At 36.3% G+C, this 19,919-nt stretch overlaps 6 protein-coding genes and 1 long non-coding RNA gene across 11 annotated transcripts in view; 5 read left to right on the plus strand and 2 right to left on the minus strand.

The window, feature by feature from the left end:
- The window catches only part of Zip99c (Zinc transporter Zip99C), a 56,382-nt gene extending 53,886 nt beyond the window's left edge, over positions 1 to 2,496 (plus strand). For both annotated transcript variants that reach the window (XM_076802860.1, XM_076802861.1), the window contains one exon: positions 101 to 2,496. In XM_076802860.1, coding sequence (XP_076658975.1) covers positions 101 to 276 — 176 coding nt within the window. In that variant the 3' untranslated portion in view covers positions 277 to 2,496. The remainder of the gene's footprint in view (positions 1 to 100) is intronic.
- A 66-nt stretch (positions 2,497 to 2,562) lies between these two features.
- Sil1 (Sil1 nucleotide exchange factor) lies at positions 2,563 to 5,149 on the minus strand. Its single transcript, XM_076802859.1, has 4 exons — positions 4,813 to 5,149; positions 4,173 to 4,450; positions 3,837 to 4,096; positions 2,563 to 3,745 (listed from the first exon to the last, which is right to left on the minus strand). Exons 1-4 carry the CDS (start codon positions 4,925 to 4,927, stop codon positions 2,992 to 2,994), a joined length of 1,407 nt encoding a protein of 468 aa, XP_076658974.1. The 5' UTR covers positions 4,928 to 5,149; the 3' UTR covers positions 2,563 to 2,991.
- Positions 5,150 to 6,202: 1,053 nt separating this feature from the next.
- Positions 6,203 to 9,396, plus strand: LOC143362688 (nucleoplasmin-like protein). Of its 2 annotated transcripts, none has more exons than XM_076803061.1 (5): positions 6,203 to 6,395; positions 6,645 to 6,760; positions 7,452 to 7,665; positions 8,046 to 8,122; positions 8,433 to 8,766. In XM_076803061.1, the coding sequence occupies exons 1-5, from the start codon at positions 6,374 to 6,376 to the stop codon at positions 8,517 to 8,519; spliced, it is 516 nt and encodes a 171-aa protein (XP_076659176.1). In that variant the 5' UTR covers positions 6,203 to 6,373; the 3' UTR covers positions 8,520 to 8,766. The 2 variants fall into 2 exon arrangements, with proteins under 2 accessions (XP_076659176.1, XP_076659175.1); XM_076803060.1 differs by lacking the exon at positions 8,433 to 8,766 and adding an exon at positions 9,013 to 9,396 and having other exon boundaries at positions 6,206 to 6,395.
- A 1,242-nt stretch (positions 9,397 to 10,638) lies between these two features.
- LOC143362687 (uncharacterized) lies at positions 10,639 to 12,795 on the plus strand. Of its 2 annotated transcripts, XM_076803058.1 has the most exons (5): positions 10,639 to 11,397; positions 11,463 to 11,604; positions 11,673 to 12,067; positions 12,142 to 12,344; positions 12,408 to 12,795. In XM_076803058.1, exons 1-5 carry the CDS (start codon positions 11,284 to 11,286, stop codon positions 12,658 to 12,660), a joined length of 1,107 nt encoding a protein of 368 aa, XP_076659173.1. In that variant the 5' UTR covers positions 10,639 to 11,283; the 3' UTR covers positions 12,661 to 12,795. The 2 variants fall into 2 exon arrangements, with proteins under 2 accessions (XP_076659173.1, XP_076659174.1); XM_076803059.1 differs by lacking the exon at positions 11,463 to 11,604 and having other exon boundaries at positions 11,678 to 12,067.
- A 663-nt stretch (positions 12,796 to 13,458) lies between these two features.
- On the plus strand, positions 13,459 to 15,786 carry LOC143362568 (glycerate kinase). Its single transcript, XM_076802850.1, has one exon. It carries the CDS (start codon positions 13,659 to 13,661, stop codon positions 15,780 to 15,782), a length of 2,124 nt encoding a protein of 707 aa, XP_076658965.1. The 5' UTR covers positions 13,459 to 13,658; the 3' UTR covers positions 15,783 to 15,786.
- Positions 15,600 to 19,788, minus strand: LOC143362566 (small G protein signaling modulator 3 homolog). Of its 2 annotated transcripts, XM_076802848.1 has the most exons (15): positions 19,456 to 19,788; positions 19,182 to 19,363; positions 19,007 to 19,105; positions 18,763 to 18,926; positions 18,462 to 18,672; positions 18,262 to 18,392; positions 17,961 to 18,194; positions 17,791 to 17,885; positions 17,569 to 17,714; positions 17,398 to 17,495; positions 17,147 to 17,326; positions 16,661 to 17,082; positions 16,427 to 16,587; positions 16,138 to 16,361; positions 15,600 to 15,728 (listed from the first exon to the last, which is right to left on the minus strand). In XM_076802848.1, the coding sequence occupies exons 1-14, from the start codon at positions 19,522 to 19,524 to the stop codon at positions 16,169 to 16,171; spliced, it is 2,385 nt and encodes a 794-aa protein (XP_076658963.1). In that variant the 5' UTR covers positions 19,525 to 19,788; the 3' UTR covers positions 15,600 to 15,728; positions 16,138 to 16,168. The 2 variants fall into 2 exon arrangements, with proteins under 2 accessions (XP_076658963.1, XP_076658962.1); XM_076802847.1 differs by lacking the exon at positions 15,600 to 15,728 and having other exon boundaries at positions 16,004 to 16,361.
- LOC143362583 (uncharacterized) lies at positions 18,404 to 18,705 on the plus strand. Its single transcript, XR_013083668.1, has 2 exons — positions 18,404 to 18,532; positions 18,649 to 18,705. It is a non-coding gene; the product is annotated as an uncharacterized LOC143362583 (long non-coding RNA).
- Positions 19,789 to 19,919: the final 131 nt, after the last annotated feature.

Below are 19,919 nucleotides of genomic sequence, written 5' to 3' on the forward strand. Positions count from 1 at the left end.
TTTGCTTTAACTGCATCAATTCTGCAGTCCAGTGATGAAGTGGTCGCTGGACATTTATGAAATTCGATAGATTTTGATTGCTAATGAATTTTCTTTTCAGGAGCGAAGACAAGTTGGATATTGCCGTTCACGGCGGGTGGTTTTCTGCACATTGGCTTGGTAACCATCCTGCCCGAGTTACTTAAAGAGCCTAATCCCAAGGAATCAATGAAACAACTGTTCTCCTTGCTCTTGGGCATCGCCGTGATGGCATTTTTGACGGTTCTTTGCGACTAGGATGGTCTCATCTTATTATGATTTTTTACTTTAAATATCGTTATTTTTTGGTAGTTAATTTATCAGGTTTTACGCGTACTGGAAGTAGTTTTTTTTACGTTAATACTCGGTACGCGTCGGAACGGTAATTCGAGTTGCCATATGAAAGGAACGTTATTCTTTTGTAATACTTGTTGCTCAATAGAGATGCGTCTGGGGACAGATGAATCTGGTGAAAAAGATCAAGAACGATGGTCAATGACTGACCAAATCTATATCCAAATTGCGTAACGGTGTGTACAGATATTCAGTTGGAATGAGTTGGCAAATACTTCTACTTGAGATTATACGTCATCCATATGTCTTTCTCTGTGATCATGTTGAACGTTCGTTACAATTTCACTCGGATATAACGTATTTCCGGTTACGCGTTCTGTATTTTCCAACGAAAACGTTTTACGTTCCTTCGAGATTAAGGGGGCCGGCAGGGTTTGAAATCCATATGCTTATGCATGGGTCAAAACCTTTTCAAACTATCGCTTCAATATTGCAATGAGCAGTTTAAAAGTGGTCACTTGTGTTTCCTAAAAGTCCAATTTATGTCTGTATAGAGCCCAAATTTCGAATTTCTACCTCATCGGGGAGTAATTAACAATATTCGGCAGAAAATTCGAATTCTGAAGCAAGTATGACGTCACAAGATGGCTGCCGCTGAGAGATTCTCTTAATTTCGCGAGATTTAGTGTTCGTATCGAAAAAAGGGCTCTATACAGACATAGCGAAGACATGTACAAACACGGTGGTATGCATTTTTAATTGATTACTTACTTATTTAAGACGTAAAATGTCTAGAAAAAAGGCACAGGATAACATAGCGTGACAGTCAAGGCCAAATGCCTGCCGGCCCCCTTAAAGTGGGAGGGAGCGGATTATTGTGTCAGGATCGTTCGTAGTAAATCCTTTTATATTTTTCGATTGTTTGTCGGAGGAGTTATATTTATCAGAGAGCTCTCGGCGTTATCGATTTGCATAAATACTTGAAGAGTGATTGTTAGGAACCTGACATAGTTTATACACGCGAGAATATGTACGTATGTTTCTCTGTAAAATACTAATGGAACGAATTGTCCGTGAGAACAAACCATTCCATCTCCGAAAGTATTGACGTTCTCGAGTACTTTCGTGTTGCTGAAGTTACACGCCGCGGAACGAACATTCGATTTGTGAAACCAATCGTACTGTACATAATGTTTATACTTCCTTGCTTTCTGTATAAAGAAAAAGAAAAGACAAGTTAAAGAATCGTACTAAGAATTTCTATATGCAGCCACGTGCCCCGAGAGATGTACGTTTAAGTTCCTGAAGAGATAATTGTACATAGCGTTATTAGTAGACTGCGGATTTCATGCATCCGTGAAACTGTGAAAATATCGAAAGAATTCAACACTTTACCTGTTAATACTTTCTTCAATGACTGTGCCATATATATTAAAAAAGAAAGCTTGATAATTTTCTTTCAAATAACAATTCCAAAAGGAACTAATGGACTACCTACCTATGATAAAATTGACCGAGAAGACCTCATTAGCAATTTATACATACATAAATATTATGAAGAAGAGAAACAGCTTTGCAATTGATGCTAACAATTTTCATTTTGCACAAAGATCCGCAGTCCAATTATTAGATTTATCGATTTTATCTTAGAAGTAACACAAATGAAGATTACTAATGTGTACGCTAAGGAAAACTAAGAATGTAGATCACACACGTAACATTTGGCAGAAAAGATTATATAAAAAGTTTGTAAAAATTGGTTTGTAGGTTTACAACTGCTGTGTCGATAAAAATTGAGGGATTTTGTAAAATTGATGCGATTTTAGAGACGTTGTGAGATTATGTTTTTTATCGGGACATTCAGAGTTTGTCTTATTTATTTCGCTGACTCGAGTGTCCCACGGGAAGTGCATATTTTCCAGTATCGCACAAGAATAAACGTAATCCTTGTACTTAAAACATAACAAGGCATTCCTACTCTATTAAAAAAAGAAAAAAAAAGAAAACAAACACTTGGTGTATGACTGGTCTTTTTTCAATCACGTGTATATAGAAGTGCTAATCTTACAAAGCTATGATTTAGTCAGCGACCTGACGAGTATATTTTCTATGAATTACGACTAAACGAACAGATCGTTCATATGTAATCATTATAATTTGAGAATAAAGTATGTTATTCTGTAATCCATGGCTCACGGTGAACCAACGCTGCTTTTTAGAATTTTTAGAAGATAGGAAAAAACAACGATATAAACAGTATAAAACAATTTATTAAAGAATCACGTTTCAAAACACGAGCAACACAACGACTGTTCACTGTTATTACAGTCTGCTGACACATACACGCCTTAGACGCTACCTATGTACAGAGATTACATATACAACCACACACACACATTTAGTTTATAATACATTGTATACGCATTCATTACAAAAGACAATCACATCCTCCGACAACCTATTTGCAAATGACAAAGTACCGTTTCTGTTGAAATATTGACTTCGTAACAATTCTATAATTATCAAAAAGATAACGATAAGAAATGCAAAATCCGTAACAACTTTCCCGGCATGTTAACAATGGATCGACATCCATGAATAAAACTCTTTGTACAGTCACAATTTTCCGATAGAAATGAAAATACTGGAGCAACTTTCTGACCATTGAATTGTTCCTCCTCATAACTCATCGTGAGGTATTTCGGTAACAGTCGTTTGGAGTTTTTCGATTAACAGGGTAAGGTTTTTCAAAATTTCGTCATCGTCTTGTTCCAATGTGGAATCCAACTTCTGATAAAAACTCAATAAATGCTCTATCGTGCGAAGTATCGAATCTTTGTTGCTTTTGAACTGGTGTTTGCAAACGGGAGCAATGGTGATCATACTTTCGGAAATTGTTTCGAGGAATTCGTAGTTGTTCGTCTTAAATTGATTAGCCACCTCACCTTCGAAACCCTTTACCATTAAGTTACTTAGATGTTTACAGTATTCGTATGTTAATAACTTTTGCTCCAAGTCTACCATTGTATATGCCTTTGTTTTCATCTGTGACTGCTCAATGTTTGTAGTTTCTTGTAAATCTTGCCTCTCGATGATCAAATCATTCACGAGCTTCATGACCTTTATTTGTATTTGTAGCTGGTCATCGACTAGAATCTTCCCAAATATCGCCAATCCACCATGATTGATCCAAACTTTCTGAGCTGCTGGAAATTGTCTGATTAAGGCACTCAAGGCATAGAGACATCTGCTCTTCACTTCCGTTTGAGTGTTTGTGGACAATATGTGCAAAAGCTTTTGGACAATATCGTTTTCCAATGCTTTCAGCTGGACTTTAGGATTAGACTGAACCGCTGCACCCAAAAGCCGCAGTGCTTCAGCTTTTATTTTATTGTTTGTTCCATTGAGACACGGGGATATAATGTTAGTCATGCTGAAATGTAAAAAAACATATTAGAAATTCATTTCGCCACTTGTCGCGAACTTGAAAGATTTTTCTGCTTTAACGTTATTTTTATAGTTACCCTTGCATGTCTGCAAAAACTTTAGCATTATCAATGTGGTGAAGTAAATATTCTAGATTATAAAGAATGTCCAAAACGTCTTCTATCTCTGTAGACATTAAAGTCCCGGTGGTAATTGCATTTTTATGTGGTTGAAACTTTTGGAAGTAGGTGTTCAGTAATTCCCAGTTCGTAGTAATATTGACCTCTAAAGCTTTCAGTTCTTTCTTCAAGGTTTCATAATCCCGAAACTTTTGCTTCACCTTCTTAGCATGCTCATCCTAAAAATATTCATCAAACGAATAATAAACACATTTTATACAGTGCATGTATCCCATAAGAAAGAGGAATAGTTACATTTAATTCTGGGGAAGTTTCTGCTTCATCTTGCTTAATCTTCTTCAGTCTAGCTTTTAGCTCCTCCAAAGGATATTCAAACACGTTTGTTTTCTCTGAAAGTATTGGAGGCTCTTCATCCTCAGGTATTGCTTTCTCAGGATGCAGTGTCAAGGAGTTGGAATTCAAATTTTCATTGGAATCCTTCTCCTCTGTTTCTTCACTGTCCATCAATTTGGCTTCCGTAACTCCAGTTTCAAAATTAATACGTACATGCAATCCCTCAGGAATATATGTACCTAGTAAAAAATGAAATATAATACAAACCAATTTAAATTACGAAAGTGTATTGTGGGTACATTTACGATGAGTACCTTTAACTCACATTCTATATACGTCACTGTTCTTTAAAATTTACGATTCGTCGTATCGTAATCAACTTCGTGCATTACAATGAACAATAAATTAAAGGATCTTTTTACAAATAAACTCTTGCCTAGCATTTTTTTTTAATAGAATATAACAATATTGCAACTTCTCGAAGGAAAGCGAGACATCAAATTTGACTGACGTGGTATTCAGAGAAGCACGATCAGTTGCGTAAAACGTAGTCCTGAAAGTGTAGACTGACAAGAATCTACGGACAAAAATATTTACTCACCTTTTTTGACGACTTGCCATTCACGAGTCGGCACAAAGATCGTTAGATTTATCTCATCGTTGCCGTAAATCGCCGGCAGTAAATACAAACAAGACAGAATAATCAAGAGCCGCATTCTGATCAGTTCCTGTCGTCAACCGAGAGCTGCCGTCTATCACGAGACACGCCGATGACTTTTTTTTTTAAATGTTTGAACACTTTATAAAATTAGTCCTCTCACAATGAACTTTCGAATTCTCTACAATCCTCTTTCGTCGCGCTTTCGTTCAATATTATTACGTGTTGCGCCCGATATTTATGCAGTCGGTTTGTCGATGCTTGTTTCATCATTTTACCACTAGGGACACGCAGACCAATCAGCGTTGAACACAACGTTGCCAAGTGCTTCATTCAAATGTAGACACTTTCCATCGCACATTTATCCGAATCATTAATATCTAAACATTTAAAGCACCCTTCTTACATAGGTTCGTATCGCTAAAATGGAACTTGTAAATCTAGGAACGCAAGAGATACATCGTATGAACTCTGTTTAATGTTTTATAAAGGTACATTAACACTAACCCCCTGCCGTATAAAAAATACACTAAATATAGAATGAATATAGAAATTGATACGCAGAATCTACATTAATCTTTAAAAAATTCTACATGCTTTCCAGGGTCATAACACGTCGGCGCGTTTTGACATTAGTTACGATCCAAGTACAGTAACGAGCAAAACTGAGTCTACACTATTCAAAGCAACATAATTTTTTAAAAATTAGATCAAATGATTTGAATTTTATTGAGAAGTTAGAAGGATTAGTTTATTAGACGAGGTGTACAAAATTTTTTAAAAAAGTTTGAATTGGTCGGAATCGCAAAAATTGCCATTTTTCACGATTTTCGACTTAAAATCGCACTTTTAATCGTTTATAACTCGTAAACGAATTAACCGATATCGGTGAAATGTTCAGCATGGATATAATTTATTCGAGCGAATCAAATGCATTCTTTAAACTTTCAATACAGGCTCAGATAAAGAAGCTGAAAAAACCAACTTTTACTATTTCTTTCGCGATTCCGACCAATTCAAATGTTTTTCAAAAAATTTTTACACCTCGTCTAATAAACTAATCCTTGTAACTTCTCGATAAAATTCAAGTCATTTCATCTAATTTTGAAAAAGTTATGTTGCTTCAAATAGCGTGTAGACTGAGTTTTGCTCGTGACTGTAAGTCCACTTCTAGGCGCATGCGCGTTGCGAATCAGTTATTCGAAAAACGGCGGAGTTTCGCTTCTAGCGTGGTGCGCGCCATTGGCTGATGGAGCGTCGCGCGCGCCATTATAGTCCGTGCCGACCAATCAGAACGAAGAACGCGTTCTGGGCGCGCAAGGCCGAGACCGCGAACATCATTCGCTACGCGTTCGTCTAACACGTGCGACCACTGTTCTTCGCGCAGCGACCGTTGTGCGCGCGGCGTCTTTGGCTTCTCCACTCTCGTTCGGCACGCACACTCCAAAGGGGTCTCTCCATACGTCCATTCAACCGGGAATCTTTTAATATCCGAACGATCGTCATGGCAGAGGAATATCTCTACGGTAAATATCAGCAGCAGTGGTATCGCGAGCAACGCGGCAGGTTTATTTCGGGTCGCAGGCGAATACTTTCGACGTTATTGGCCGTTCGACGCCGAGCGGGACTGCCATCGAGACGCCGGCTGGCTTTCGGCCATTGTGACCAGTCCCCATTGTCCCCGTCGAACAGCCAGCGAAATTTTCCTGAGCTAGACCGCGACGGCAAGCATTCACAATATTCCGTGTGCGTACTCTTGTGATTTGTGTGTCCAGGAATCACCCTCGAAGGAGCCAACTCCAGCGAGGTATGGGATCCGGAGCACAAGAATGACGACGCAGACTGCACGAACCAACATTTCGGAGCCGATCAGAAACTTATTATTAAAATGGTAAGTTCAGATAATATCGTACGGCTGTCGCCGTGGCCTTGACCAAAAATCGAATTTTTATCACGACGCTTTTCGACGTACCGCATGTGTGCATCATTTTCATGGGTTTTCTTATACTCTGCCGTTACGAGCGGTAGATACACTCGTTATCCCACGATTCAGTCGGCAACGGTTTTCTCGCACGATCCATGATATAGATGTTCGATTTACCTCTTCTTAAAGCCTCTCATATTTTTCCGAACAGCTTAGCGGATTTTTCCCTGGAATTCTTTTGATCGTGTAAAATTGTACGACCGATAATCGGCGTCGCTGCTGGTCTTGATTTTTTAGTGCATTTTCGTCGCATCTTGTTACGTTTGCGCGCGAACTTTTAACGATGATAGCCGTCTACCCGCAAATTGCTCGTTGTTATAACCTTGCTTTTTTTCGGTTAACCCCACTTTTCGTACGAACGAATTTTCGAGAAGCATTTTCGATCTTGAAACGAGATGCGCCTGAAAAGTGCGATGGTTTATTTGTATTTATGTACGAACTTGACCTGCTAAATGCATGTACGTTGGGTATGTGTAACGTGATGTATCGTCGGCAAGTCATCTCGCGCTCTATTGCACGAAAATATGAAAATTTGTTTGATCTTTGTAAACAAATTTTTCCTTATGCTAATAATAGAATGTTTGCTTTTATTTTATAGGCACTTTTAGGACCAGAAGCTAAGCCTGGCGAGCTGAATGTGCTACAGGTGGAAGCAATGGGACTGAAGGGACCCATTAAAACACCAATCGCTTTGCTGGAAATGGGAAAAACAGCACAGATTATTTTGGATCTCAGTTTTCCGGACCCTCCAGTCACGTTCACTTTGGTTAAAGGCAGCGGCCCTGTTCACATAGTAGGCCATAATCTTCTTGGTAAGAATTTATATCGATATTATACCGCGCTATAACAAATGGAAAAAATTTTATATAACACCTTAACATTGTTTCACAGAAAAATTCTTTTTTAACAAACAACTTTCTCAAATCCAGCACTTTATTATATTACAATGCTAGAATATCTAGAAGGGCGATAATTCTAATTGGACGCCTTTGTCATACTTCTTAATATTACTTTTTGGGGCAAGTAATATATGAAACCTGTAGTTGTAAAAATAGTAACTAGTTTTCAGTATAAGGATAATTAGAAAAAAAATCAGGGGTTTATAATGTGAAAAGATTGCACTAATATTTGTTTGAAGGCACTGGAAAATGTTGAGACTAAAAGTTACATAATGATGTGCTTAATTTTTTAGGTACACATATGGAGGAGTTTGACGATATGGATGATGAGATGGAGGAGGAGAACGTAGACGACGACGATGATGATAAGGTACAGCTAAATGTCTAATTATTCAAAGTAGATTAATTAAAGAAATGCATACGATTCCGTATTAAGTAGTTTTCGAAAAAATCGAATAACATTGAGAAGATTGTATTCGTAACTGACATTCTGAACAAACCGTATGAAAAATCGTAAGATCCGAGATAAATGTGCAGAATATTTTCGATGAGAATTCTATCTAAATGCATATCGAGCCTGTAAACGTTTGAAGTTTATAGTGTTTACTATATTTTAATTGTGTATATTTGTTGGAAGCAATAGTATATCGTTTTCTACATATTAGGAATACGAATTTCAGGCACAACAAAAGAAAAGAAAGCATTCTGCAGAGGGTAAAAAAAATGGCACCAAGCGTGCCAGGATGGATGAAGCTGTAGACAAATAGAATGCTAATATTAGAATGCTGCTATACAAATATCCTCCAAAAAAAAAAAATAAAAATATGAAATTTATCAAGAATCTTTTAAAGTGACGTTACTTTAATATTACGATTCGTGGGAGGGGGAGGGCTCTGAAGATTGTCTAAGCAATAAAAAAGAGTCGTGGATGATATACTTTCTGCGTTTGTGTTCTCATTCCATGTGTGTCTGTTTTATTTCCTTTTTGCATAATAAAACATCCCATTTTTTAAACAATTGCTTTTATTCTTTATTCATCTTGGTACCTCATTTTTCCATTCTTACGTTTAAATAATTCTACTTAAACGAGAAAAAAAGAAGGATGAATAATAGGATGTCAGTAATACAATCTTTTATTTTGAATAACGAAGAAGCTCTCCAGCTTTTACGAACCGCATTTTTATCACTAACATTTTTGTGCTCCGCACACACCGTTAGTCTCTACAAAGCTATATTCTCTTTCTGATTTCAATACATTAGGAGCCTGAAGATGACGAAGACGATGATGATGAACCTAAAAAGAAGAATGCCAAATTAACAACCGCAGCCAAATACAAAAACCAAGCTAATAAGAACAAGAAAAAATAAGCCGCGAGCCTTAATATTATGGAAATACAACAAACTTTTAAGTTAGGCTAATAAGCGTAAGTCCATCATTATCATCCGCATTTATGCGAATCTAGTATCGTTTCATCAGATTTATTAGACGACAAACATTGCCTTCCACGTTTCTGCGACACAACTGGACCAACGATGTATTAGGAAAGTGCTTATCAGAACTTTAGCGGAATAATATCAGGTTTTTAATAGTCTGTAGACAGTATATTTTATTAAATAGTACGTAGCCTTTACCGAGAAATATGATAACAAAGAAACATAATTTACCATCTACTTTTAACTATTTCCGCAAGATTCGTACAGTCGAATATCTCTCTAAACGCCTTAGAGGAATGGCCCTTAAAACATATTAGACAAGTTCTATGAGCTATTAAAAGAACACTAATCCAAAAAAATTATTTTTTTGATAAAATCGTATGGAGTTTGAAGTTCAAAAGGCATTCCTCTAAGAGCTGATCGCGCATTGGAGTTTGATTCACCTTGTTGTAACGCAATTAATTAGAAAGAAAAACAAAGCTTCGCGCAACGCGATCAACAAAATTTCTACCACTCCAAGCAGCATGATTAAAAAATTTCTTGAAACAACTGCAGAACTAAAAAAGACTGTAAGACTGTATGCAGTATTTTTAAGCAATTTTTTTCATCATGTTTTACGGCGTTCCATTGCATTCTCAGCGAAGAGAGATCTGAAGAACACAGGGTTTAAATTTACGTGAAGACGAGAGAAACATTTGGCCCAGTTGTCGTTCATCAAATTTGTGGAAAGCGTGAACCGGAATTTTGTTTTCCTTTTTTCGTTTTCTCCGATACCGTGTTCACAGCGAAACGCTTCCAGTGATATGCGGAGGTACCCTATTTCTAATGTAGCCATGTAAACGCGCGATTCAGACAAAGGAATTAATTAATTAACGCCCTCGAGAGAAAAAAACAAACCAGAGCAAAATGTACCAACCAGTTGCGAAGATAACGTTCCAGTGTAATTTATTATTTTCGTGTGTACAAGATGGGGGAAAGGGTAAATAGTCACGGAAGCCCTTGCACCAGTGTGTTATTAATGATTGCGAACGAGGGGTACAATGATAATAACGTTTCTGAATTTCAATGAAAAGAACGAAACATATTTACGCATCATGTCTCGACATTCATTCCATTTGATGAAAGATTACAGAAGAGGGGGTTACAGGTGTACTACACAATGTGATGCTCTTACATCAGTGTTATATGCGGTAAATGCATATGTAACGCGTGTGCAAAACTAAACACGCCCGTACGATTGATAAGTAGTCTGTACACCTATTTTGTACATATACGATACAATAAAAAATTTCACAACTTTTAATCAGTATTGCGACGTAATTCTTCTGCGGGCGTTCCTTTCATCGAACGGAGAGGTGCATGAATGTATGTTGTGGTCCAGATTTCTTGGGAAATTCACCGTCAAGTCCGATCTTTGAGACTTAATGTTAAAATAGTTCACGTAGGTTAAACTAATCTAGCGTAAGACGTCTGTCTTTTGTTAAGATATTTTCGCACTGATGATACCACCCCTAGTAAAAAGTATTTACAATGATGAAACTCGTCGTGTTATAGCTTTCATTTTAGAAGATACAAAATCTTCATCGTTCTAGCGTGTTTTATCATGTTACTTAAATATTGTTTTTATTAGAACTTATCGGTTTATCAATATTTCTTACAAATATTTACTATTGTATCTTTCATTTGTAACGTACGGCCAAATAATTCTTACAAGAATCTCATTATGATTTTAGTCGAATATTTTCTGCAAGGGGTGGTAATTGATCGAAAGCGATCGTTCGTCATGATGCGATCCGAAGAAGTCGCTCGTTCGCACGGTTCTCGTAGTAACGATTAAAAACATGGCGATGATTTTCAGATTGTAAAAAGTACATGTCCTATACTTTGTATTAAGGATCCTGAATCTGTCTGCGAATAAACACAACCTAACAAATTTGTAAATTTGGTATATACATTTTCTTTATAAATTAAGGTGAGCCGTCAATCCTGTTGCTAGAATTACAAGCGTGTCATCCTACACTCGATGCATCTTGGAAACATATTTAATCTTGATCCTTCGGCTACTTGCTGTTAGCATGTAATATTCGCTAATATGATATGCAGAATATCGGTTCAAAAAGTAGTTTAAGTAAGCATACAGAAGCAACGATTACTTGCACGAACGCGCAATGTCAAATTAACAACGAAGAAGCAGTGGATCTACGTCAGCAGGTAGAAAGTGTCTCATTATCTTTTTCTCTTTTTCTCTTTTTCTGACCATACATTTTATTCCCAAGGTATCGAATCTGCAAGAAACAGTCTCATCTTTAGAGAACACTATACAACTGAAAGATGTACAGCTGCAGAACATGCGACGCGACAACGAACGATTGTCGGTCGAGTTGAAGAAGCAGCAAAGATGCGTCAGGAACATCAAACGTAACAAGGCTTGCAGATAAATTTTGATAAGCTTATTGTAACCCTCAAATCTATCAAATTAATTTTAGAGCAGTTGGACGACGAAAGATTCTTCTACCAAAGAGAAAAGGACTATTTCAACGACGAGCTGCAGAAAATGAAGTCTGTCGGTGGAGCGACGAGGCTGTACAGACAGAGAACAGATCTTGAAGATGCGCGGAAGGCTTTGGAAGAGGAGAACAAGTCGCTCAGAAAGGAATTGGCCGAGAAAGCGAAAACGACGTACAATTTGTGTATAAAATTTTTGCGAATGAAGTACGCGAAAGATTCGTTGAGGCAGAAACTGGATCAATTGTTGAAAGAGCATCTGCAGGTGATGGCGGACATGATGGAAAAGCTGGACGAAGGACGGGGGGAACTAAATATAATTGTATCGGATAAGTTCCAGGAGCCTTTGCCTTTAAGCAAAGCGAAATTTCTACAAGTGAATCGCTTTAAAAAATGCCGTATCTTTGATTGATTTTTTAATTTCAATTGTCTAATTGTTATTTGTTTCAGGTGGTGCAGAGAAACGCTCGATTGGTTCATGAAAATGCGATGCTCAGGGTGCAGATAGAACACCTTACGTTGAACATAGAGAAACTGAAGAGCGGCATGCAGAAGCCTAAATTAATTAACGTGGATGCAAAAATTATTGCCAAATTAGCTGAGCAAAGCTCGGCGAAATGTGACAAAGAGACAGCAAGATGGCCGTCGTCTCAGTAAATCTATTTCCGGTTTTCTACTTTTTCAATCGTGATAGGAATTAATTTAATTCTTTTAAGGGTTTCGAATCGCCAGGATCCCGTCGATTCTTGTGGAGACGGTAAATTAATATCGAAAATACGATCGAGTCATATGGGGAAACACAAGGTCGCTGGACTTCCCAAAATTCAAACCAATGAAATCAGAAACTTCCGGACGGAACGTATACGCAGCGTTCCGGACATTGTTCGCATGAAAGCTGAAGGGAAATGCTCGTCGTCCCCTCATTCTGATTGTTCAACCCACTTACGTGACGCCTCCACGAACACATAGTAGACGATAATCATTTCAAATTCATTTGTACAAATGTAAATGTTACAGATATTCCTTTGTATTTAATGTCTTTGTTAAGCAAGAAGATGTATGTATGGGCTATAAAGATTACTACGCAGATGTGGTATAAGAATAGACTTAATATCCCATGTATACATATATGTCACCCATTTTTTTCTTACGCAAGTATATATTGTTTATATGTCAATTCCAATTTGTAAGTTTCACAATTTCTACAACTAGATGGAAGACTTAATCTATTTTCATATTATTGTAGTAGTTGTCCTTATATTTCTTCAATTGTTTACAATATTCAGTGTAGACACAGATGATTCGTGCTATTCTCGCAATAAAATGTAATGCAAATATCGGCAAGAGTCATCTGCTCCTAAATATATTCGTTTCACGCTATTCCAGGCAGCGGCAAAATGAAGAAACTTGTAGCCAAATTTACCGACGGATACTCTCGAGATTTACCGCTAGATGGCGCAACCCAACATATCCGGATCTGTCGATAAATGTGGCGTTTCCGAAATACCGACATCGTTAACAACAACTAGATTTCTTACGCCCTCGTCTGTGATAAGAGTAGGCCAATTCAGTAGATGTCACGTGGCTGTAGATTACAGTAAATTATGAGGTAATTGTATCTTCATATTTGTACATGATAATGTGTAGTATAACATATACGTATATGTAACTCTTTTATTACGATAAGTTTATTACAAGCATTACGTAATAATAAGTTACAAAAATAATCATTAATATTAATAATAATATCAATTCAGTCAGACAAACCTTTTTCCACAAGAATGACTTCAGAATGCGTTATAAAATAGTGTTGCACAAGTTCACACGATATAGGCAAGTGTTTCAACAGTCTCTAACACAAATATAACATTATTATATATTCATCAATAATTTGTTAACATCTTTTCAGTAGCCCAATTTTTTCTAGACCTAACCTATTAAACATTGTAAATTTCACAAGTACAAACATGTCTACAGATCCGAAAGTTTTAGAGGAATCCAAATCGATGTTAAAAGATCTGTATTTCGCTGGTGTCAAAGCAGTCTCACCGAAGCAACTTATAATAGATAAGGTTAAATTTAAAGATGGGATATTGCAAGTCTGTGATCAAACTTTTCAATTGAAGGAGAATGTTTATTTAGTTGGTTTCGGGAAAGCTGTCATGGGTATGTCGATAGTTCTGGAACACATGCTCGCAGGATATTTAAAAAAGGGTATAGTCAGCATACCTGCGGCGTCAACAAATGAAATGTGGGAGACTGAAGACAAAACTTATTTTCCCAAGTTAAAAAGTAGTGTGGTAGAATACTGTGAGGGAAGTATAAATAATCAACCAGATCATAGATCGTTGGTAACGACACACAACATCATAGATATGGTCGAGCCATTAACTGAAAATGATACTTTAATTGTATTAATATCTGGTGGAGGTTCTGCATTGCTTTACATGCCAAGACCAATAATTGATCACGAAGACAAATTAATACTCTGTAGAAACCTTCAAAATGAAGGTGCTGATATCAAAGAAGTTAATACAATCAGGATGAAATTGTCCATGGTGAAGGGTGGTGGTTTAGCTAGAATGGCTTACCCAGCTAACATTATTACTTTAATATTATCCGACATTGTGGGTGACCCTATTGATTTAATTGCTAGTGGCCCAACAGTATATAATGCGAAAGTTCCAAAGCAATCGATAGCTATTTTAAAAAAGTACAAATTATACAGTAGAGTAGAAGGTGATGTAAAAAAAGCCATCACATCTAAAGAGGCTTTTAAGGATAAGCCACTGTTGACTGGGAGAAGGAAAAAGAAACAATTTAAACATGTGGTAAACCTTATTTTGGGAAATAATCAGGTGGCAGTTGAAGCAGCTGCTTTAGAAGCACAATGTAAAAAACTCACTCCAATAATATTAAGAACTGATGTTACTGGTGATGTTCATGATGTCAGCTTGGCGTATGCTCATATAACGAGTTTAATATGCCTTGTCTTAGAAAAGAAACTGGATAGAGGAGAATTCTTTGAAAGAGTAAGAGACATTCCTGTGCTGCCATTACCTACCACTAAAGTGGATGAAATTTATAATTTGATTGAAGATACGAGTGGAGAAGGAATTGTACTGATTGGGGGAGGAGAGCCAACAGTAATAGTTAAAGGGACTGGGAAGGGTGGAAGAAATCAAGAATTAGCTTTACATTTCTCCTTAGATTGGTTAGCAAAGATCAAAAGCAACCCTCGTTTTGCCGAGTACGATGTCATAATGTTAAGTGCAGGCACAGATGGTCAAGATGGTCCAACTGATGCGGCAGGTGCATTCGGCTATCCCGCTATCGGGCCGATAATTCATGACTTGTATGCAAAATCAAAACTAAACGCTTCGAAGATGTATGTTCATATGCACATGAAGAAAGAAGCTATACAAAAGAAGAAAGACGAAGAAAAAGCATTAGAAGAACAAAGACTCAAAGGAGAAATATGCAAGCTGCATGAATTAAGTGGTTTTGTGATTAAGAAAGAAGAAGAATTGAAATCCGAAGAAGAGGATAGTGATAGTGTGGAAGAAGACGAAATTGAGATAGAGAAAGAAGATGAAATGAAAGATGTGCTTCCGTTAATGTATCAAACCTTGGAAATTGAGCGTTTTCTACCTGAAAATGCATTGGAAGATAACGATTCATATAATTTATATTCACGATTCAAGAAGGGTTCAGACTTATTCAAAACTGGTTTTACTGGTACTAACGTTATGGATTTACATTTCATTTATATTAAAAAACGAAAATGCGATTGTAAACTAGATCTTGATAAAGAGATAGCTGAGAGCGCTTTAGAGAACCATGATTTACATATTGATTCTTCTACTATTGGAAGATACAGAAGGATGAATATATTCAGACCTTTTGATTGGGGCTCTTACTTGGGTGCTTCAGTACCCGAGGCTGTGGAGAAGATAGAACGTCCTCATATAAAAATTATTGACGACAATCTAGATCAGCCGTGTTGTCGTAAAGACAGAAAATTTCCATTAAAAAATCTATTGAAAAATAAGGACCTTCCATTACAAAATTTTGGAATAGAAAAATTGTAAAATATCCTATTAATCAAATTAATTGAATATAGATTATTACATATATATTTTGTACAGATATTAAATTTAGTAATAACCATATTAGTCGTTAAACCTGTGATAGATTCATCTCTATATATATACAACTTGTACGAGATTGCAATGGACTAGTTTAATCATAGCTTTTGCAACGAAACTTCTACGATGAATAAAAAAGATTGAAATAAGTTAAGTGCAATACATAAAAATAGTAAATGTGTTGCTCTATTATATTTTTATAACATGTATACGTACGCACGAATGCGAACACAATATACATTCGGGCATTGTTAGTATACGTGACAGTGGGTTTATTTGTACTACACGACCATCTTACCATAAATAATAAATACTTCTCATACGATCGGCTAAAGATCCCAACTAAATAAGTGATGTTTAACTAACATATCGCGGACGCCATCTTTTAATGGCTGAGATTGTTCTTTCTTGGCCGGTAGTTCCCAATCTGGATTTAAATTGAATGCAAATTGACTTAAGATTCTCAATTCACATTTAATTTGCACCCATCCGGGACTATTTATGAAACTCCATGGTTGATACCTAAAAATTTCTAAATGTTTTCATTTGAAAAACGACTGCGTATAATTTTGTGCAATGCTTGTTACCATTTCTGCACAATTTCTACACAGGAACATAAAACCTCGAGCCATAAATGCAAGACTTGCTCGTTTAATCCTAGACAGATAAGTGACCGTAATTTTACATCCATTTGCGCATGTGCATTGTCATGTGTTAAATTCACTGATTGTACACATCGATACAACAACTAAAAGAGAAATTATATTTTTATACGAATATATAATATTCTTAAGAAAATGTAAATAAATAGATATTATTACCTCTTCCGGTGTGAGAACTTTGCCATCTTCGTCCAATCTATATGTTTTACAAAGTACTAATCTACTGTAAACAGAGTTAAAATCTTTTTCGACTTCTCTGTTCGACGCTTCTTCTATGAAAAGCCATGGATGGCATGGTCCACCTAAAAATGTTGGTCTACGCATTCCATGTTCCAATACTGCTTTTATCGCGGGGCACAAAGTTCCCCTCACTAAATCAGTAACAGCTTCACTGACTGTATCGTCTCCAGCGCACGTGTACTGTTTACTCCTTTCGTCTAATAATTCTACAAATTTTGCGGGGAACCAACCCCTCAATCCGTTTAATTCTCCCACCCAACAATGTTCATCTTTTTGACTTAAAATCGTGATTATATCATTTTTTCGGAAACCCAATTCATCATCATCGTGTCTTTCGAAATCTACAGTAAAGTGACATATTTATAATTTATTACAACTGTAATGATATCATTTACGCTAGCATACCTAATAATGCTTTGGCTCTTCTTTTCCTAGTACGCGATACATTCACATAATTATCGTGATCTTTTGCATGACTCTCCATGGTATAGTCAGCAATAAGTATGGTGTTACTCAATTTTGGATCAACATTTATAAAATGTCTAGCCACCTGCAAGACAGCCTCTCTTAAATCCACCAATATTTCTGAAATATGACCATTATTATTTTCTTTATACAATAAAATATATTGACAAAAATTGTATAATTTTGTATACCTGTTTGACGAATGTTCTTAGATTTCGCGTCATCTTCGGTATCGTAACTTCCAAACAAGAATGTTTGTAACATTGATTTATTTCTTTTCATTTGACGCCTTCGTGAAGATGTAAGTAATTTTATAAAATGATCGTAATTTTCATGAAATTGTATAGTAACAAATTACACACCTATTAAGATGTTGTTTTGGTAAATTTGGTACTGCATCCGGATTACCCACTAATCCTCCCTGATCAGCCATTAAATATGCTAAATGTCTACGTCTGTGAGTTTCGACTAGAACATCTGTTAATGATCCGCTCACTTCTAAAGATATCTGCAATAATAATATTAACAATATTGTGTTCTAAACATTTCTGATGCAAGTCTAGAAATTTAAAAAAGAATTTTACGTTAAATAATTGTTCTACATCGTCAATATCCCCGGGTATGTCTGAGAGAGCATTAAATATTTGGGCAGAGTTTTCCAACTGCTTTAATTCAGATTCTGTAAAAGGATTAAACAACACACATATTTTTGTTATATCCAGCAAAAATTTTATGTTATATAAAAACTACATACCTTTTATTTTCAGCATGCCAAGCGTAACTTGAAATAAAACAATAGATCCATCGAAAAGAAACATATCCCATATGCGCAATAATATTTTCATATGTACAACAGAAGCAAATAGAGTCAAGAACCAGTGTAATGATATTAAACTTAACTCTATGTCATGTTGAACCAAGACATGGTCTATATCAGGAAGATAATTAGCTACTAATGTACGAAGTACTCTTTGGTCAGCTTGAATACCTGTTATATATTTTAGAATCAGAATAGTTATATTTTATCCATTGCTGTTTATTTCTATGTATATTACCCAACAGTGTTGAAGAATAATAGGACGCTGGTAGTAAATCTTCTACTATGGTAACCATCATCAAAAAAGCATCTTCTTCTTCTAAGAGTAATAGAAGAGAAGCTGCTATCGTTCCTGTACCCTGGCAGTACCTTTACAGAATACATTGGTAAAAGTATTACGTGGTAGGAATAGGATAGTCTATAGAAGAGTGTTTTTACCCGATTTCAGGATACAACCAAGCAAGTGCACGCATAACACGTCTTAACCGTGGTATTCCAGTACTATGAAGGTGACTAAAACATGCATTAGCAGGCATGATTCGAAGCAGATCTTTTTCTATTTGTTTATTACTCATTAATGCATCGTTGCTCGACGCTTTTACGATATCTTTGTACATTATTTCAGACGAACATTTTTTTTGGAGTGCACCTATAATAAATGAACGGCGAATTATATAAGCAACATATGACAGTTCTATAATCTTCATTTCAGTCTCCAAATTATTTTATCTTGTTATACCTGACATTCTCATCCAAATTTGAGGTCTGAGTGAATGAGGTATACCATGACGGACCATATCGCGTAATTTATCTGTACGAGGTAATCTTCTATCTAAATTTTGCCATGAAAGTTCAGTTACTTCTTTATTATGACTGAATTCCAATAAAGCAACCCACTGTAACCTGGATCCGTTATATTGATTAATGTTTTTTAACTTATACTGTAGTAAACATACACAAATACGAGAGAATTATCTCTATACCTATGCTGTGGGTCTTCAACAAACGGAATACCTAACAACTTTTTTGAGCTCTGCTCTGGTCCATCTTCTTCTTCAACACGAAAACCAAACTCATCGAACCTAATATATCACATTATACGTTTATTATAACCTATATCAAAACAATGCTTTGTAAATATTAACCTACAAATGTTACCTGTATTCAGGTTGAGAATTAGGATCATCTGGCTGATTTAATTTAGCTAAAATATTTTGAGGCCACATGGACGGGGTCAGAGCGGAAAACGGACCACCAGGAGCAGGAGACAAAATTTCTCCGCACAAACCTGAAGCTTCCACTTCGTATTCATCCTCGGAAACAGCTGTTTCTAGCTTTTTCTAAAATGTAGAAATACTTATAAAACCCAAATGAACAGAAGATTAATAGATGCGTATTAATATTCGCAAATCACGCCAAACAGTAAGCTTACGTTATGATCTTCTTTCCCAACATAACCTTCATGATCACGAACATTAAATAATGATTTGGCAATATCCATTTTCTTAAGTATTAAAACTATTATTATTTGCTGCTTTTTAACACACTCTTTCTGTTTTTAACAGCGATATATTACAAGCACTTCGCTACATTTGTCAGTCTTAAGAATATTAATTTGTGGATATCGTTGACATTATTGACAGTTTTGGTATTTGCTTCGCCATCTGACGTTAGCAATTATCATATTAAACCCATAACAATCCGCCACGATTTAATTCAGGCATGGGATTTGACTGGCTCGATCCGAGGCTTTTCCGAAGGCTATGACTACGCCCCCTTGGACGCCACGCGTCCCCATGACGGTCATAGTTCTCGAGACACCTCAGGACCGTACCATATGAACTATACGTGGCGACAACACTATCAATATGCATCAACGAGATTGTATTGTTAACA

Source organism: Halictus rubicundus, chromosome 17 (genome assembly GCF_050948215.1).
Source record: "Halictus rubicundus isolate RS-2024b chromosome 17, iyHalRubi1_principal, whole genome shotgun sequence".
NCBI lineage: Eukaryota > Metazoa > Arthropoda > Insecta > Hymenoptera > Halictidae > Halictus > Halictus rubicundus.

Coding starts and splice junctions, on each gene's coding strand:
- Sil1 (XM_076802859.1), bottom strand. CDS start 4,927: ATGCGGCTCTTGATTATTCTGTCTTGTTTGTATTTACTGCCGGCGATT. Junction 4,097..4,172: donor AAACTTCCCCAGAATTAAAT/GTAACTATTCCT, acceptor GAATATTTTTAG/GATGAGCATGCTAAGAAGGT. Junction 3,746..3,836: donor GTTTTTGCAGACATGCAAGG/GTAACTATAAAA, acceptor TTTACATTTCAG/CATGACTAACATTATATCCC.
- LOC143362566 (XM_076802848.1), bottom strand. CDS start 19,524: ATGGATATTGCCAAATCATTATTTAATGTTCGTGATCATGAAGGTTAT. Junction 18,927..19,006: donor GTTGAAGACCCACAGCATAG/GTATAGAGATAA, acceptor TAACGGATCCAG/GTTACAGTGGGTTGCTTTAT. Junction 18,393..18,461: donor TGGTTGTATCCTGAAATCGG/GTAAAAACACTC, acceptor TATTCTGTAAAG/GTACTGCCAGGGTACAGGAA.
- LOC143362687 (XM_076803058.1), top strand. CDS start 11,284: ATGCAGAATATCGGTTCAAAAAGTAGTTTAAGTAAGCATACAGAAGCA. Junction 11,605..11,672: donor ATGCGTCAGGAACATCAAAC/GTAACAAGGCTT, acceptor AATTAATTTTAG/AGCAGTTGGACGACGAAAGA. Junction 12,345..12,407: donor GCAAGATGGCCGTCGTCTCA/GTAAATCTATTT, acceptor AATTCTTTTAAG/GGTTTCGAATCGCCAGGATC.
- LOC143362688 (XM_076803060.1), top strand. CDS start 6,374: ATGGCAGAGGAATATCTCTACG. Junction 6,396..6,644: donor GGCAGAGGAATATCTCTACG/GTAAATATCAGC, acceptor TTGTGTGTCCAG/GAATCACCCTCGAAGGAGCC. Junction 8,123..9,012: donor ACGACGACGATGATGATAAG/GTACAGCTAAAT, acceptor TCAATACATTAG/GAGCCTGAAGATGACGAAGA.
- LOC143362568 (XM_076802850.1), top strand. CDS start 13,659: ATGTCTACAGATCCGAAAGTTTTAGAGGAATCCAAATCGATGTTAAAA.